Source organism: Magnolia sinica, chromosome 8, assembly GCF_029962835.1.
Source record: "Magnolia sinica isolate HGM2019 chromosome 8, MsV1, whole genome shotgun sequence".
In the NCBI taxonomy this organism is placed as follows: domain Eukaryota; kingdom Viridiplantae; phylum Streptophyta; class Magnoliopsida; order Magnoliales; family Magnoliaceae; genus Magnolia; species Magnolia sinica.
The window spans coordinates 71,547,137-71,565,690 of NC_080580.1; the positions used below are offsets into that span (position 1 = coordinate 71,547,137).

Genomic DNA, 18,554 nt, shown 5'->3' on the forward strand with positions numbered 1-18,554 from the left:
CCCTTATGCTCAATGAAAGTAGAGATGGGCATACTCTCCTGTTCCTTCTTAAGGTAGGAAGAAATCACCACCAGGTATGACTCATCTTGACCTAAATAGACATATTTTAAATCAGAGGGCAAATGTTTTAGGTCAAGCTTCGGTGCCTTGAGGTTAGACGGTAAAGGCATTACATAGGTTTGGGAAAATTCTTCAAATTGTGACCTTCACCGGTTAACTTCAAGTACTGGCACGGTATCCAGCATGGTCCCCATCTTCCTAATCATATCATTATTAAAATCATGGGAGTGGGTTAGGCACGTCTCTAGAGGGTCAGAGGATAAGGTCAAAAGTGTTCTATCTTTCACGAAAGATTCAATCATGTTAATGTTGTGGGAATCGTCATCATCCTCTAACTGTTTGCCCATATTGAAAAAGATATTTAACTCCATGTCATATTTTCAAAAGAAAAACTCATGACTATATTCCTGCAGTTAATGATTGCAGTTGATGTGGCAAGGAATGGGCGACCAAGAATGACAGGAATTTGAGTGCTCGTGTCCACGATGGGTTAAGTATTCAGGTCGATAAAATCTACCAGGTAGTAGAATTTATTACAACACATCCTCAATTATCCCTCTTGGTATACGAATTAAGCAATCAGCAAGTTATAATGTGGTTCGGGTGGGTTTTAATTCACTCAAACATAGCTATTTGTAGACTGAGTAAAGAATTAGATTTACGCTCGCTCCTGAGTCAAGAAATGCATGCTCAATTCGTTAATTCCCAATTACACAAGCGATGGTTGGGCTACCGAGATCTTTGTATTTTCATGGCACATATTACTTTTGGATGACACTCACTTTTCTTGTCAAAAAGATTTTCTTTTGAATGCTTTATCGTCTTTTAGTCATACACAAATCTTTCAGAAATTTAGCATATGAAGGTATTTGTTTAACGGCATCTAGTAGAGGAATATTGATTTTCACTTGTTTCAGCACCTCTAAAATGTCCTGAGAGTTAGAAAAAGGTTTTTCTGCAATCAACCATTGGGCGAATGGTGCAATCGGCTTGCCTTGAAGTTCGGGTTCTAATTCTTGTGGAGTAATACTAAATCTATCATTGTTGTCCTCTTCCGGGTCCTTAGACTTTTCAGCCCTAACCGGAATTGACTTGTCAATTGTCTTTCCACTCTTAAGAGTGGTGATAGATTTAGCTTGCTCCATTTGATTTGAAGAGTTCTGGTCACTGACATCATATTACAATTTTGGATTGGGGAGAAGTTGAGCTGGAAGGCTTCCTTTATTCCCAATCGCATTTTTTGTCTCAAGCCCTTGTATGACCTTTGTAAGGTCTTGTAGCATACCTTGATTGAAGAGCTCTTGATTTTGAAGATTCTTTAGAACTAGATCTTCTTAAGGTTTCCCTTGATTTGGAATTTGATTAAAGAATCCTTAAGGAGTAGCAATTTGTTCATTCATCCAACTAAAGTTTGGATGATTTCTCCAACTAGGATTGTATGTATTGGAGGTGGGTCGATTGAAAGGTCTTTGATAATTATTCACGGCATTAGATTGCTCATTCAGTACCTCTTGAAAGGCAGGTATTATTAGGCAATTTTTAGTTGTGTGAATGTTGCAAGCACAAATACCACAAACAGTTTCCTTAGCCTTATCCTTCTTTAGTTTAATAGCCTCGAATTTCCTTATGAAATTAGCTACTTTAGCATTGATATCATCATCTTCTTTCAGAAGGTATATTCCACCCCTCTCCTTTGATTGAGTGGGCTTAGAAGTGGTGCTTGATTTTGGAGAGGTGTCCCATGATTGTGCATTTTTAGCAAGTCTGTCGAAATAATCCCACACATCATTAACATTTTTGTTCATGAATTCTCTATTGCACATTGTCTCGACTAATTGGCGCATGGAAGATGTCAGTCCATTATAGAAAAATTGTGTAATGCGCTATGTTTCAAAACTGTTTTGTGAGCATGAACTAACAAGATCCTTGAACCACTCCCAACATTGGAAGAATGTTTCATATTCCTTTTGGGTGAAGTTCATAATTGACTTTCTAAGGGTGTTCATTTTATGGTGTGGAAAAATTTTCTTTATGAACTCCCTTGTCATATCGTTCCATTTACCAATAGATCGAGGACGTAGTGAATGCAACCATGTCTTAGCTTTCTCTTTCAAGGAAAAGGAAAAGAGTTTCAGCCTGACCGTGTCATCAGACACGTTGGGAAAATAAAAAGTGGCTATGATCTCATCAAAGTCTTTCAAATGTAAGTATGAATTTTTATATTCAAGTCCTTGGAATTTTGGAAGGAGTTAGATCACTCCTAACTTAATGTCCGTATGTCATGTATTTTCTGGAAAAACCATGCACAAACGTGTGCTCACCCTCGCTGGTTGTAAATAATCTCATAAAGTATGAGGCGGAGGTGCTTGATGCACCTCATTCTCATCTAGGTTAAGGTTGGATCACAGGTTGATTAGCTGGTTGATTTGTAGTCATCACTTCAATTAACTCTGAGGATCTCGAGTAGTGTCTAATCCCGTGATAGATAGATAAATTCTCAACTAATCCTCCTTCACTCAAGAGATGTCGAGTGTTATCACGAACCCACTTGGGCATGAAATACTCTCAACCCTCGATTTCAAAATCTAACCCTAAAAAGAAAGAAATCTAAAGCAATAAGAAGTCTGGAAATAGAAAGAGAGACAATTAGAAAGAGGTTACCAAATTAGAAGTTTCTGTATTAAGATCCTGTAAAACAGAAGAAAAAAAATAATTTCTAAAAACAGATTAGGAAAGTTTGTAAAATAGAAAGATAAGTTAGTTTCTAAAACTAATTCAGAAAAACCCTAACCTAAAAATATAAAGTAAACAAACCCTAACCTAAGTCCAAAACTAATCAATCTCATAAAAATGAAACCATTAATCCCTGGCAACGGTGCCAAAAACTTGATCACAACCCCAAGTGTAGGGTCACGATCTAGTAATAATCTCGGTGAGATCGAGGTCGAATCCACAAGGACTGAACTTGTGTGTCTTCTGAATTTAACTAGAACTAGAACTAGATGAAGAACTAAAATAGAAATCTGAATTTAAAGGAGTAATTTTAAGTAATGAGTAAAGTATCAATTAAAAGTGGGAACTAAGGTGCCAAGGATCTACTTGTAGCAATTGAGATACTACCTTGCTTAATTCAAGAGATCCAACTAGAATCAGAGTCTTATCTTATCTAGTTGGAAGAAAAGATAGTCAAATCTCTGAACCTCTCATTGATCTAGCCTCAATAAAGGAGAATTGTGGTGAATTTGAAGGGATTCTATCACCCAACCATGCCCATGGGACAATGGCAAACAACAGGATTTACCAAATCCACAATCTTAAATAAAAAAGAAGATATTTAAAGCTATTGCCGATCTATTGTAATTTGAGTCACAACAAATCATTAAAAACTGAAAATATTCCTTAGGAATAACTAGAATTCAATGAAGTTCAAACATAAACATGAATTAAATCAACGTAAACATCACAATTACGTTACAAGCTTCACCTCTTAGCCCTAGCTAAGAGCTTTAAGCCAACCGTAAATATGATTGAACTAGAATATTTAAAGAAAAGCATAAAAACAACTAAGGAGAAAGAAGAAAGACTCTTGGCGACGGCTCTCCACGCTTTTGCTCCACTCCTTAAACCCTAGAAGATGCCTAGAAACGTCATAGGGACTCCTATTTATAGTTTTGAATCCCCCTCTTATGCACCGACTTAGAATTTTCAGAAACTGCTTATGAAAGGCCTCAATTTACGTCATCCGTGTTGGCCCTGCGTTACAACTTTGCCGATTTTGGTGACACCGAAATTGTATCTACATCTGAAATAGTATGTGCAGAGTACTTAGGTGGCAAAATGTGTCAACGAACTTGCTACCGAAATTGGCTTCGGTGGCACCGAATTAAGCTTAGGTGACACCGAATTAAGTTGTTTTCTTGCTGGACTGTTTTATGCACTTTCGGTGGCACCGAAATTGGCTTAGGTGGCACCGAAATTGGCTATTTTTCTGTTGTTTAACTTGTGCTTTTGTCAATCTTTTCTCCATCCTTTGTACTTAGTTTCCTAGGATCTTTTGCATGAGAATTCTCTATTTTTGGTCCCTAAGGTCCCTCCTTTGCCTTGGTGATTCTTAAGCACTAGATCCATATTTTTAGCATCCTTTTCAATCCAAGCTTTTAAATTCACCTTGCAACACAAACATAACGATAATTGAATGGTGGGGTGCTCAACATTTTTGGTCCCTAATGGGGGATAATATGCAATATTTGACCCTCAACATGTGCTAAAAATGTTAGTGCCCCGGTTTATTTTCTGTCACATGTAATTTGCGCAGGCGTTCTAGAATCAATAAAAGGGCTCGATCCAAACCGATCAACTTCAACCCCAAGTGCCAAAATAAGCAAATATGTCCAATATGCACATATATGACCAGATTCTGAGAAGATTGATCACTTATTTAACCACTTGCAGCATTTTATAGTGATCAGACGATAATTGAATGGTGGGGTTCTTCCTCCGAAGATAAGTTACTTTGTGCCTTATACAAGAAAGGACTTTCAGAATGCCAATACAATCAAACAAAGGGAAAAGCTCACAATCGGTCACTAAGAGCGACTGTAAAAATTTGTCTCTTGAAAGAACTATGTGATATTGGATAGAGATCAAATCCAGCGTATAAGCATACATTTGGATTACAACTAGACGTTATAATTAAAAATTACCGCTACTACTAAGATAAGTTGAGATAAAAGATAATTTTATTTGATTTGTAGATGATTGATTGTTGTTGGGTCCTTGACATTGGAGGTTTTCTCTTCCATGTATAGGTTTACGGGTTCTATCATACGGCTTATTCTTTCATATCCTTCTTCCATTATTGCAATGGTTACAATAGTCAAGAAGCCTTTCTCTAGATTATTTTTCTTTTTCTTTTCTTTTTTTTTTTCTTTTTTTTTTTGTTATGTTTCTAATCTATGACTGTTCATTTCTTCTTTGTGATTGTTCTTCTTCTGTTGGTCAAACTTTATTCCTCTAGGTTACCTTCTGTATCTTGAACCGATTCAACTGCATTTCTCTCTCTCTCTCTCTCTCTCTCTCTCTCTCTCTCTCTCTCTCTCTCTCTCTCTCTCTCTCTCTCTCTCTCTTGTTAAACTTTTGGATAACTCAACTTCATTATTCCGTCAACCATCCACTTATGTGTAAAATTAGATTTACGCCACCTATGATTCCACAAAAAGCACTTCAAGCATTTTGAAGATCTTTTCTTCCACCTATTTATCATGCAATGCCACATATCTCCGTCCTACTTGGCTTTTCCGAAAATGACCCAAAACAGGGTACAACACAGAGGGTGGGAGCTGCCCACATGTCTAATGGATTTACATGAGAGAAATTCTCCACTTTAAGTTGTGGTCCAAGTTAAATTGGGACGTTTAGACAGCCTAATTGCTTGATCTAAACTGCTAATCAGGTCCAACCCATATTGCCTGGGGTACCATGCTATTATCACAAAATCTGACAAATATTAACCATGTGATCAATGTACTTTAATATGGACGGTAGAGATTGTTTATAAAAAGCGGCCCAATCAACCATCAAATCCATCTATTTGTTAGAAATCATCATCATTCTAAAGAATCACTTTTATTAGGCAATTGCAAGCATCCATCCGTGCTTGGAAAAAGGATGGCTACAGAAAATATGGCCAGACCGGATCTTTGGATAATCTTTGCAAGCTAGCCCCAGAAATATTGTTTGAGCTTAATGGACGGTTCTGATCGATCAATTGGTCTGTCCAAGCGAATTGATGCAAGTTGGAGTATTATAACTTATAATGCTCCTAGAGCACTGGAGCATGCCTCTTTCGATAGACAAGGGCACACATGTAGCCCTTCACCCAGGTTTTCGGAATGGTTGTGACTAGAGGTGCAAATGGGTTGGGTCGGGTTGACCCGAACCATTTAAGAAATGGTCTGAATTTTGAACCCAGAGCTAACCATTATAAATTCAGGTCGGACTGGTTGACCTGACCCGTTTAAGAATTGGTCAGAATTTTGGACCCAAAGCCAACCCGTTATAAATTGGGTCAGGTTGAAGTCAAAAAAATTGCTGGCCTATTAAGTGAGCCAGGTCTAGATCCTCCCAACACGTTTATTACATGGGTCGGGTCTGGGTCACTTTCAGTTCAGACACAGAGATGCAATTGAGTTTTCACACAAATGACATTTCGTACGATGCAATTAATTGTGACTATCAATTTTCATGGTGCAAAATAAAATACCTAGCAATCCAAATTTAATAAATAAAATCAAATGGTCCGAGTAGTTTTAATTTGATTTTTTGGTATATTTTCTATCTTATGGGGTCTAAATTATCATAAAGTAGTGGACGACTTCTCACATTTTAGAGAAAATGTGGTGAGTTATTGTTGCAATAGCTTAAAAAATAAAATCATTTTTTAAAGCCTGGGTCTGGATCCAGTGGGGTCTAGATCCAGTCTATTTTAGTATGAACCATTTAAAAACTAGGTCCGGTCGAGTTGCATATAAATTTTGAGAGGACTCAAACCCAACTCATTAGCATCAAGGTGGAACTTTTTGGATCCAGACTAAATTCCAACGTACACCCATTAGTTTTTGAGTTGGGTCCAAATGACCCATTGGGTTGACCCAAGCCATTTGCACCTCTAGTTGTAACTCGTCCACCACAATATGCAACTTTCTGCTAATCGACACCAAGATCCATAGCACAACTGGCAGACTGAGTGGAGATACCTCGTTTCAACACTTGAGGTCTTGGTATCGATCCCTAGCAGGGGTGGCTAACATGGAGTGTGTGTACTGACATGGGTGTGTACTAACAAGCTAACCCGGAAAAAAAAAAAAAAAAAAACACTCCCTGCTAATCCCGTCTAACCCTTATTGTGGATGGAGCTTGGATTAGGAATGTATTAGAATCCAAATCACATTACATTGGAATCAAGGTGACTCTAAATCTTTATTTTATTTTATTTTATTTTATTTTTTAATTTGGTTGAAATGCACTGGAATCTAAATCTGCCGCTAAGCTTGTAATCGGAGGAAGCGAATTGCATTTGACCCTCCACGATAATCCATCCATATAGGGGCTCCTACGGGGGCCATTGTGATGTATCTGTTTATCCATGCCATCCATCCATTTTCTCATATCATTTTTATGTATGAGCCCAAAAATGAGGTAGATCCAATGCTCAAGTGGACCACACAAGAGATTAGTCTTGCATTTAATTCAATCCAAGCTCGCTATTTTGTGTGGTTCACTTGACTATTGGATCATCTCATTTTTGAGCTCATACCTTAAAATGATCTAAGAAAATTGATGGACAGCATGGATAAACAGATACATCATGGTGGGCCCCACAAGACTCCTTACATGGATGGATTATTGTTGGAGCAGGTCTACGCAATCCGCTTCCGAATTTGAAGAGGATTAGAGTTCTTCAGCATATTCACAAGATTTAGATTTGATTAACTAAATCAGCTTTCATATTCTAAATTAGCATTATATATATAGACATATGATATTTGGTAGAATAATTGTAATAAGCCTATTAAAATATATATACTTTGGCTAAAAATGAAAAAATTCTTAGTTATATAAGAGCCACGAATGCAAGGATCACAAACAAGCAACTCACTGTAGTTTTTAATTGTCTATTTAGATGTCCAACATTTGAATGGCTTGAATCGTTCTATTAATGTGATTTTAATGTTATAGTTATTTGGATTTGAAATATACTCATTTACCACAAAATTCAAGGTGTCAAACTGTTTTTTGCACTGTTGTATATACCTTATTTGTCAATCACATGAGTCCTTGTATCATGTAGTTGGTTGATCTCTTAGAAGCTGAAGATCAAAGACATAAGTGAAGGTGGAGTATCAAGGAGTAAAGAACATATAAACGCGACGCCTTGGTGACCGTAATCCTTGACAAAAATAACATAAACCTTTAAATGATCTTAAACCTAATAGGTAAACATTTTATTGATCATCTCTTAAGCCATATGAGCCTATATTGATTATTCTTATATTGGTTTTAGAGGTTCGGTGTTATCGAAAAAACTCCACAATTTCAGCAACCTTTGGTCTCACCAAACTCACCTTTGGTCCAACCAAAAACATCTAAAACAGGACAACGAGTTGTGGCAGAATTTCGAGTAATTCAGCTGCAACTTAGTGCCACCTTCGATCTGATTAAAGACCACTTTTGGTGCGACTGAAGGCCACCTTCGGTACGACTGAAAGTGCTTAAATCTGTCCAGTGGCTTTCCTATCTAATTTGGTTTAACTGAACTTCAAAATATGTGTGACCAAATATAACTCGGTGCGACTGAACTTCTATTTAGTGCAACCAAATACTATCCATATATATCTATTTGAGCCTTTTTCCTATAAATCTAGTAATTGGATCTTTATGCAAATGATGGATTTTGGTATTTTAGATACCCTAGTGCATCCTAAGCTTTACAAACCTCCTAAGCTTTATCTCAATGAAATCCATGACACCAGACATGAGTGTATACACATTAGTCTCCGAGTAAGCCTCCGGCAGGAGTAAACATAGGTCATTAGATTATGACTGAGGTTGGTGCCGAGCCTATAGAAAACCACGTAACGTCTTTTGCGGGAGCCGATTTTTATATAGGATTGTAAATGTTAGAGGTGAACTTGATTTAAAAGCCCCGATAGTAAAATCCGGTATACTCATGAGTTGAGTGTGTCCATTGGAAGTAGAGTAAGAAAACCAAACTACTATACATGCTTGTGTTTGACATTGTTATTTGAGCACTTATTTAATTATATTTATGTAGTGAATGTTTAATTATATGTATGTATGATTATATGAATGTCAAGAGTTGATAGTTAGCATATCTCACACATGCATATATACTTTATAGATTAGTTGCTTAATTGCTACATCTTTTGTAATGTATATGATTGAATCCTCTAATAACTTGGAAGCCTTAGAGTTAAATTACATTACTTAGTTTAATTTGTATATTAATTTCAGAAGATAATTGGATTTAAAAGATGAAAATTTTATTTGATCTTGATTACTCACTCTAAAATATAGTCATCATCCCTTAGCTCAGCATAACTTCATGCATATACTGTGGGCCCACTACATGTGATTTCACAAACCATGTGCAAAACTTTTCCAATTTCTCCGGTGAAATTTGGATCATGGAATATTTTGTTTTCAAAGTCAATTCGTTGGCTTGTATTTAAATGGTTAGATCCTACCAAAGCCACCGTAATAAGTGGCCTTGCTTTATCAACAGTATGATTTGGAAGGACTTGATTGACATACATGTATGCTGCATGTACAGTGGATGAGTCAGCAAGTCTCGGAGGCAATGACAAAAATAAAAAGACAGGATTTTAATTAGTGGCATGGAAGTCAGATGACTTGCAAGAGTACTCCATGATCCATATCCAACATGAGGGACACCATCAAGAATCTGAACCATTCATTCAATGAGCCGTTCTGTGCAACAGACTAATAAACAGAAAGGAGAGTATATCACATCTATCGACCTAAATCCATTGATTGGATTTTTGGAATCATTGCAAGTTTTGCTACTCTAATCATATATAGTGGGGTCCATGCAATGATGATCGGCTCAGATTTCCAAGGGTGGACCCAAATTGTATCATGTAGGAACCATAGGTTACATTTTTATGCGGTCCAACGGACTACCTAACAGGTCTCTCAGGACCCGGATGGCCTGCAACCCCCGACCGCGGTCGTAAGCTAGGTGAGGTCAGCGTGATGTTTGTGAGAAATCCACCCCGTCCATCAGTTTTTTCAGCTCGTTTTTGGGAATAAACCCAAAAATGAGATAGATTCAGGGCTCAAGTCGAACACACGATAGGAAAATCTGGGGAGGGAACCTTCACAGGGTCCACTGTGATTTTTGGAACACCTGACGTAGGAAATGGGCGGTGCAGCCCGCCAGACCCAGGCGATCAGCCAGCCGGACGCGGTTTGGCTAGTGACGCTGCCACCAGCCAAGTGGCTAGTGGTCGGTGCTATGTGGACCCTACCATGATGTATGTGTTTTATTCAGGCCGTCCATCCATTTTGAAAGATAATTTTAGTTATTGATTCCCAAAATGAGGTAGATATAAATATCAGATGAACCACACCATGGGAAAACAGTTGTGATTGAATGTCCATCATTAAAAACCTCCTAGGGCCCACTGTACTGGTTATTTGACATCTAACCTGTTGATTAGGTCATACAGACTTGGATGAAGGGAATATATATATATATATATATATATATATCAGCTTGATCCAAAACTTTTGTGGCCTCCAGGAAGTTTTTAATGGTGTGTTTTCAATCAATGGTGTGGGGTCCACTTGAGATTTAGATCGACCTCATTTTTTAGCTCATACTATAAAATGATCTGGAATAATGGGTGGACGGCATGGATGAAAGACACGTATCATGATGGGCCCACAGAGCACCGACCACTTGCCACTGGTTAGTGGCAGGGTGAGTAGCCGATCCGTTTTCAACATGAGCTGGCACAAGGGATGAACAGGGTGGATTTCCCACGAGCATCATAGTGGCCGCACTGGCTTCCAACCGCAGCCAGGGTTGTAGGCAATCCCAGTCCTGTATTGAGTCAAACATGACAGTGCAAGGAATCAAAGAATCCTCAGTTATCATAGTAAGGCTGCAACCTGGGTTCTTGTTGACCTGAACCCAATATTCCCAACTCGAGTTTGGGTCAGGTCGATCTAAGGTTGGGGGTCGAGAATAGAGGAATTCAGGTTCGGTTTGGGGTTGTAATTTCAGTTGGATCGGACCCGGGCTCGGTTGATCATCGACCATACCTGATGCAGGAAGGACGTGTTGAGATCGAGCATCGTCTTCCTCAAGGGATAGTTACTCTGAATCCATGAAACTTCTATGGGCTCCCTACAGAGATGCCTCGAATCCACCAGCAGAACAGAAAATAATTCTAATAAAATTTGAAAAATATTGATTGATGCTAAAATAATAATAATTTTTTTTTTTAAAAAAAAGAAGTTTACAACCCTTTAAATAATGTTATGAACGCTATGAAGAAGTTTCATAACAGAATAATTCTAATAAAATTTGAAAAATATTGATTGATGCTATAAAATAAAATAAAATAAAATAAAAGTTTACAACCCTTTAAATAATGTTATGAACGCTGTGAAGAAGTTTCTGAATCAAGCTACAAGTAGGGGTGTACATTGAGTCAAACCGAGTCGAGCTGGCCTCAACTCGACTCGGCTTGGCCACTAGCTGACCTTAGCTCGAACTCGGCTTGGCTCGATCCTCGAGCCTGACTGGCCAGATCGACTTGGTTCGGTTAGCAGTTCAGGCCAGTTCAAGCCGAGTTCGACCCAAGATCGAGCCGAGTTCGCCATTGCAACATTTTCACAAACACCTTGACTGCGCCTTCAAAATCTCACTGTATTTGAGACAGCAACAATGGTTTTACAGGTATTTTATCAAACACCTTATAAGCAACATAAAAATCAAGAAAAAAAAGGTGTTGGTTTCATATACATACCTTCCTTGCCACCTTTGAGTTATTTCATCAAACACTGGGTGAGCAACATCAATATCAAAGTAACCGAGTCATCGAACTGGTTCAATCCGAGTTCAATTCGAGCTGGGTTCGATCCGAGTCGAGTTGAGCTGGGGCCAGCTCAAACTTATTTTCGAGCTCAAAAAATCAACTTGACTTGGCCCGAACTCAACTTCAAACCGAGTCGAATCAAGCTTTTTCGAGTCAAGTCAAGCAAGCTAACTGAGCTAACTCTGTTCATGTACACCCTACCTACAAGGAAACCCCCAAAGATTGTGACTTACTATAAATAATAAACTTATAGTTTATTATTTATAGAAGGTCATAATTTCTCCTAGACCTCATGGTTTTCCGCCAAAAATAGTGTCCCATTCGGCTCAACCATGCTATTCTCTTCATTATTCTAACCACTTTTCATGTTGGACACAACTCCTAAAACCTAACAGATAAAGAGTTGTAATCAAACTAAAACTTCCTATAAATGGTAAAAATGAAAATAAAACAAAAATTTGACCGTAGATTGAACCCCGGGGTTGGATGGCTAAAGTAGCTCGTCCTACTCCAAAATCAGATATGGCACATACGAGCTACTCCAAAATCAGATATGGCACATAGGATAACTCATTCCAGTTTGAAAGATACGACAGTTTTAAGGTTCTAACGGTCCGGATCCCTTCTAGCGCCGACAGAGTTTTTTTTTTTTTTTTTTTATCTATCTGGGCCATGAAATTGTCCGTGTCCGGCTCTACATCACTACCCAACCGACCGGAGCTGCACGCCCAAAATCAGCACTCCTAAATCATAGTTCACCACCATCTTAAAATGGCAGAGACTCATCCTCCTCATGTCCATCCGCACCATAAAAAATATGGGGCACATTGCAGATGGAGCATATCCCAACAATCACACTAATCAATCCTAACCATCAATTCAAATGTAACTAAACTGAGTAGATGATGATTTTGGACCCCTCACTATCTTACTTCTAAACTTCTTACCATTTTTAAAGTAAAATAGTGAACGGTCCAATGCCTACTGGGTCGACCATTTAAACGGTCCCGGATTGACGGTCTAGATTCTCGTGCAGCAATATTTTGTAATAATTGAATAAAATATTCAAAGCAGATATTACTGGGCCTCAACCCCCTGAGAGGCAGTCTTGCAAAGCATCTTTGAAAAATGGCCACAACCATGATAGCATGTTTTATAATATATGCTACTTGAATATCATTCTCTCTTTCAATTATTGAGAGATGGCTCCAAAAACTCGAGTTCCTTTCATCATTCGAGAATCTTAAAAAAATTGAAGTCATAAGCACAAGGAATAAACAATTCATAGCAACCACATTGAATTTCAGTTTGAAACCATCTCCCAACCGTCTGATCTCTACGTCTCACCATGATCAGACAGTTGGGTTTCGATCGGTGTGGTTGTGATTTGGTGGGGAACACCTAAAAGCAGGTTAATCTCATCGCCAGCGAGAGAAAGTGGGGTCCCTTGAGATTCACTATAGCAAAAGTAAGCTGTGGGTATTTTGCAAGTAGGCCATTATAGACCAACCGACATCAATAGAGAAAGTTGACTGTAGGTGTTTTGCAAATGGGGCCGTGATGATGCAATATAGATGGTTAGGATTCATACAAGGCAAGCATTATATGCAGGTGTTTGGCAAGAGAGAGCTATCAGTCCTATCCGGGTTGTTGTTCATAAGAATCACACGTAGCAAAAAGTACCTGTAGGTGTTTCTCAAGTGGGCCCATCCCAATCCAACTCACATCATTGGTAATAAGGTTTACATATGGTAATCTTATCTGTAGGTGCTTCACAGATGGGGCCAATCACGCCGAAAAAGATAATGATAGATATTTCGCAAGTAGGGCCATCACAATCCTATCCAATAGTTGGTCATAAGATTCACACATAGCAAAGGTTGGCCATGGGTGTTTCACAACATTTCCTTTCCAACAAAGGTTAAGGACTCCAATTATGCAAAAAAAAAAAAAAAACAAAAAAACAAAAAAAACACCGATCTTGAATCTACATATAGGCAAGACTATCAAAACGATGCTTTTACATGGTATCAGAGCTGGTAACTAATTTTCACCTGCTATTTGGACGCAGCAAAATCGCAATAATTTCAGAAAATTGAGGCCGCTTGGATGGGCAACTGTTCCAACACTTCGTCATCAACGTCTTCAGTACTTGCGGGCAGTCCTTGGGTATATCAGGCCTCAGTCCGCAAGCGGCGATCCCCACGGCTGCCTGAACTGGTGAGTATGCGGCATACGCTGCCTCCCCTGTCACCATCTCCCAAACTACCATACCGAAACTATAAACATTGCTCATCCATGTCTCTGTCACGCTCTCCGGATCGCCAGCAATTATCTGCAATTGCAGAACAAAAGAACCCAATTTCCGTTACTCACAAAAAATCATCCTTACCCAAATGACAACAATATCAAGTTTATAAACTGTAGACCATCATTCAACATATACTGGATTGCACAAACACCAATCATCGTTTCAAGATCTTTTTTGGGATTGGGCATTGAACGGTCAATATCATGATCTAGTGTAGGTACGAAAAGAGTGGGCCCATTTGTCAACCTAGAATGAGTGTAGTACATGATATGTGGTCCGAGCGTTTCATTACATTCGCATTTTGGGATAATGAAGGTGGTAGTGTGTGGGAAACACTGCCATGACAGCTCTACCTCCGCAAATTACACATGGTTCTGGTCTAAAATCCATTCAAATCTCATTCCAGGCAACATCCAAACAGGCTCACTCAAGAAACATTTCCGGAGTTGAGAATGCATGGGCAGGCATTGGGCGAAGATGAGATTAAAAGGTCCACCTTATAGAATAGTATGCCAGCTCATCCATTTGGGATTGAATGACAGTAGTAGAGCATGTTTGGGCAAGAGAACTTGCACTGATAGAAAGCTGTTATGTACTTTTGTTCTTAAGAGAAGAAGAGAGAAAGTTGATATCTCACAAGGTTCTTTGCAGAATGGAGCAGCCCGGTGGATGATCAGTGATAAATTGAGTAACACGGTATTGTTCATAGTCAATTTGGAAATGTTTCCATAACATAGTGTGTTTAGTAAAGAGTGAAGGGCCCGTTTGGACGCACCCTCCAAAGGGGTGTTTAGGGCGTAAAACCCCTTCTGAGACAAACCAGGATTTTTTAATGTGTTTGGATGCACTTTGCAAACCACCATTTCACCATCCCACTTGATAAAATAGGCACTAAAATGCTGACTCTAAAAAACCAGGCTTGAAACCCACTTTTGCAAGTGCTTCCAAACAGGCCCTAACTCGATACGAAGAAATATGATTTCAAGATCCTTTTGGGTACCAGGATAACTGCACGAAATGCGCTTGATTGAGGCATGATAAGTGACCTGCTTGTCTCAGATGGGCATTACAGCTTGATGTAAAACACTACATCGCACATGTGTGTGAGATCCTGGATGTTCATTAGGTTGGAAGCACTCTGGGATTGTCCTGGACCAAAAATCAGATAGTTCCATTCATCAGGTAAGCCACAAGTATATTTGAATATAAACTGTGGGCCCATTCTTCTCACACAAATGTGGTCCACCTGATCAGTGCAGTGGAACTCTGATTGTTAAGCCAGAGCATCACCACAATGCACAAACCTGATGAATGGTCCTAATCTCACACATGTGCGGCATCATCACCAATGCAACAAGGCCCCCATCCACCTCAAGTGAGCTAACAACGCTTACCATCCATCCACCAAAGAAGAGCCCCAGTCAACTATACACCAAACAAAGGTGTTTGCTAGTTCATGTGCAAGATTGCGATGGTTAAGACCATTTTGGCAAAGGCGTCAACATATTTTTGTGCATGAAAGCAACTCGCCAACTATACACTGAACCATGGTGTACGATTCATATGCATGATTGTACTAATTAAGCACGTTTAGGCAATTATTCACACTGTAGTTAAAGCATGCTTAGACGAGAGCGGCGAAGAAAAGACTAACCTCCGGCGCTAGCCATTGATATCCAGCTGTCTCATACTCCATCACCTCACCGGCACTCTTGCAGGTGGCGACAACACCCATGTCGCCAATGCAAGCATTCCCTTGCCGATCCAACAGAATCCGCTGAGTGTTGAGGTCCCTATAGGCGACCCCATGATCATTCATGAACATGATGCCTTCCGCAACATCCACGGCAATCCGTATCACCTCCTTGATTGGGATCTTCTTGTTCTTCTGCATCAGATCATGGACCGACCCACCCTCCATCATCTTGGTCACAACGCACAGCCCATGGTTCTCATCTATGCAGATGCCATGGAATTGCAGGATGTTCTTGTGCCCGCAGCTCATCAGCTCCAACAGGTCCCTCCTGAGCTCAATCTCATAGGCAGTCCCCCTTTCACATCCTCGAATCTTTTCGATTGCAACCCGTTTGCCCTTGTAAACGCCCTTGAATGAATTGGGTCCAGTTGGGTCTGTAAATTCTACATGATCAGAGTTCAAGAGCCATTTTCCAATCTCATCCCCGCCTGATCGGACTGTCTGCCACTCATCTACAGAGACAATGAACGAAGAAGCAGGGAGGGGGACCTGAAGACGGAAGACATGCATCCCTCCGTCCGGTGTACTTTCACGACCCTGCCCGTCATCTTCAATCTCAATTTCACATCGGCCTCCGGCGTTCTCTTCTTGGCAGCCACAGAGGCCAAAAGGGAGCTTCATAGCAGCTGCCTTTGGCTTCTTCAAAGCTGATTTCAATGCATTCTCAATCCTGGCCTTGAACAATTTCTCCTGCCCTGTTTGGACCAGAACCAAAACAATCCCCAGCGTGGAGCCCTTCCTTTCAAAGATCTGAATCTTCTTGCAACAGATGGCCACATTATCGAGCGCACCCGACAAGGCGGGCCATGAGATTGCCGAATTGCAGGCAAACGTCAGCTTGAAAACAGCTCCCTCCTGCATCTCATTATCTGACACATCTTGTATCAAGATGGCCGGCCGGTCATCTGCCAATGCCTGTTCGATCAATCGAATATGGAGGAAAACATCCTTCATATCAAAACCCGCCTGAGCATAGCTGAAATTCCACCCCACAATTTACAAATTCAACCCAAATCAGTACTCACTACTTACAGTAACTGAAAGAAAAATTCATCACAGTTTGTATACTTACCTGAGCGGCAGAGAATCGAAATGCTTGCGGATGTTAGAAATGAGCTTCTCAGGAAGCTGGCTGCCAGGGTAGAGCTGGGTGAGATTGCGGACAACGCCGCCCCAGATGAGCTTCCTGCAGCTGTCGATCCTGGCCGTTGGATCCCTGGCCGTATCAAGATTGAGGGAATTCTTCAGATTGGTGATCGCCTCAGCGACGTTACGGCCAAAGCGGTGCCATTTGGATGACGACGACGAGGACGAGGAAGAAGCAGGGTCTTTGGAAGGTGGAGATGTTGCTGTTGTGCTGGTGGGGAAGACTTCTGATCTGGATTGGGTTTTCATGAGGACTTGTTCGACCATGTCTTCGTCGGTGCTGGCCCGGCTAGACCAGCATTCCAGGGCAGCTGCCATGGCCCGCTGCAGGTGGAAATGGATGGCTTGAATGTAGGAAGAAGAAATGGGGAAGAAGAGATGGGTGGGCCCTCTTTTTTTCTTTTTTTTTTTCCTCGCCCGTTATTGGGTTTTCTTCATTTTGATCAGAAATGGAAAAGAACTCCTGCAATGGCCCACCAGTGATGAAAATGGATGGCTGATATAGATCAAGGAATGGGGAAGAAGAGATTTGGGGGCTATTTTCTCTTTATCCTCTTATTGGGTTTTCTTCATTTGGATAAGAAATGGAAAGGAACTCTTTCCATGGCCCACCGGAGATGAAAATGGACGGCTGATATAGAGCAAGCAATGGGTTAGAAGAGATAGGGGGCTTCTTTTCTCTTTTTTCCCTTATTGGGTTTTCTTCATTTTGATCGGATATGAAAAGGATCTGCTGCCATGGATAACAAGAGAAAAAATGGGTGGCCGATGTAGAAGAAGGAATGTGGAATATGAAAATGGACGGCTGATGTAAAAGAAGGATAATCGAAGAACAGATAGTTTGAAGACTTTGTTTTCTTTTCCTCCTATTGGGTTTTCAGATTGCAAGAAGAACTGTTGCCATGGCCCACCAAAGCTGATGAAACAGGAGGCTGATGTTAAGGGAGAGATGGAAATGAGACTCTCTCTCTCTCTCTCTCTCTCCAATGGAAACAACTGGTCTTGCTATAAAGAAAATATGCAGCAGACATAGGACTGCTGGTTGAAAGAAGAAGAAAGGGGAAAGGGTATTCTTTTGATGCTCTAGTAGGGTCTCAAGGTTGATACGCATGCACTTAAAAAAAGTTACACGTAGGACACAGCCACTCTAGTTACACCGTTCAGATTGTGGGAACCACTAATATAGATAGGCCATTACTCAAAGATCACACTTTACTAACTTCGATTAATGGCTTTTCCTTTTTATTGAAATCTGACCATTGGCTGCTTTTTATTTTGGCCGTCCATCAGTTAATTTTCAGTTTACCAACCATGTAAATTGAACCCACGATTTGGACGGTTGGATCTAATTATCTGTATGCTATGTGGGCGATTTCTCAAGAAGGAATGGGGAGCTGGCCTTTTTTTAGTGGGCTACACATCTAAGTTATAGTGAAGCTGTCGGTTCTCCATTTACTCAGATGTTGTGGCTCAACTAATGAACGGAACAGACTGATTTTTGTTACAGGTGATATTTGTAGTTGGGCCTAGATTTTCAATGGTACTGATGCCCCACACGACCGTAATTGTGTGGAAAATGGTACAGTACGGCAAGTCGTGGTAACTTCCTTGCATGTCACCAGTTCTCTACTAG

At 40.1% G+C, this 18,554-nt stretch overlaps 1 protein-coding gene across 1 annotated transcript; it reads right to left on the minus strand.

Annotated features, from left to right (window-relative positions):
• Positions 1 to 13,394: 13,394 nt before the first annotated feature.
• LOC131253418 (uncharacterized) lies at positions 13,395 to 17,941 on the minus strand. The gene is made up of 3 exons (XM_058254399.1): positions 16,848 to 17,941; positions 15,674 to 16,751; positions 13,395 to 14,043 (listed from the first exon to the last, which is right to left on the minus strand). Exons 1-3 carry the CDS (start codon positions 17,237 to 17,239, stop codon positions 13,759 to 13,761), a joined length of 1,755 nt encoding a protein of 584 aa, XP_058110382.1. The 5' UTR covers positions 17,240 to 17,941; the 3' UTR covers positions 13,395 to 13,758.
• Between the last annotated feature and the right edge of the window lie 613 nt (positions 17,942 to 18,554).

What these genes read in the sequence shown, in the direction of transcription:
- LOC131253418 (XM_058254399.1), bottom strand. Translation starts at nt 17,239, where the DNA reads ATGGCAGCTGCCCTGGAATGCTGGTCTAGCCGGGCCAGCACCGACGAA. An exon ending in TTCGATTCTCTGCCGCTCAG is followed by an intron (nt 16,752 to 16,847) that starts GTAAGTATACAA and finishes GTGGAATTTCAG; the next exon opens with CTATGCTCAGGCGGGTTTTG. An exon ending in ATCAATGGCTAGCGCCGGAG is followed by an intron (nt 14,044 to 15,673) that starts GTTAGTCTTTTC and finishes CTGCAATTGCAG; the next exon opens with ATAATTGCTGGCGATCCGGA.